Here is a 378-nt window from a genome sequence, read left to right as displayed (position 1 = left end):
TTCCTTCCTCTCATAGTTTCCGTTTTAAAAACACCAATTAGCCAGGTCAAATTAATCAAACACTCAGATGCCTTAATCTCATTTTTCCCATATAGCTACGCAAACTAGGGAGGGAGAGGATACAAATACAAAAGAAACCCAAGTTAAGGTACATAAGTTTTCTCCCTCATGAAAAGACAATGCAGCACTATACACTCGAATACTTGGTAAAAGCAAGTATTGACACACACAATCCCCACTCTAGCTGGCAACAAATACACTTAACATGGTAATATAATGTATAGTTTCCGTTTTATTTTTTCCCCCAGAGAATATTTCTTCGGTCTTAAGGACTTGGCTCCTTACATGGGCTTTGGTGGAGGTCGTGGGGCAGCACCC

General features: G+C 39.9%; 1 protein-coding gene across 1 annotated transcript in view; it reads right to left on the bottom strand.

Moving 5' to 3' along the window:
* Nucleotides 1–274: 274 nt before the first annotated feature.
* RPS26 (ribosomal protein S26) overlaps nucleotides 275–378 on the bottom strand; it is a 2,316-nt gene continuing 2,212 nt past the window's right edge. Inside the window, exon 4 of the mRNA XM_019669000.1 lies at nucleotides 275–378. Within this exon, the coding sequence (XP_019524545.1) occupies nucleotides 342–378 (37 nt within the window). The 3' untranslated portion in view covers nucleotides 275–341.

This window comes from Hipposideros armiger, unplaced genomic scaffold (genome assembly GCF_001890085.2).
Source record: "Hipposideros armiger isolate ML-2016 unplaced genomic scaffold, ASM189008v1 scaffold_548, whole genome shotgun sequence".
NCBI lineage: Eukaryota > Metazoa > Chordata > Mammalia > Chiroptera > Hipposideridae > Hipposideros > Hipposideros armiger.
This window is presented reverse-complemented; position numbering and strand designations above follow the sequence as displayed.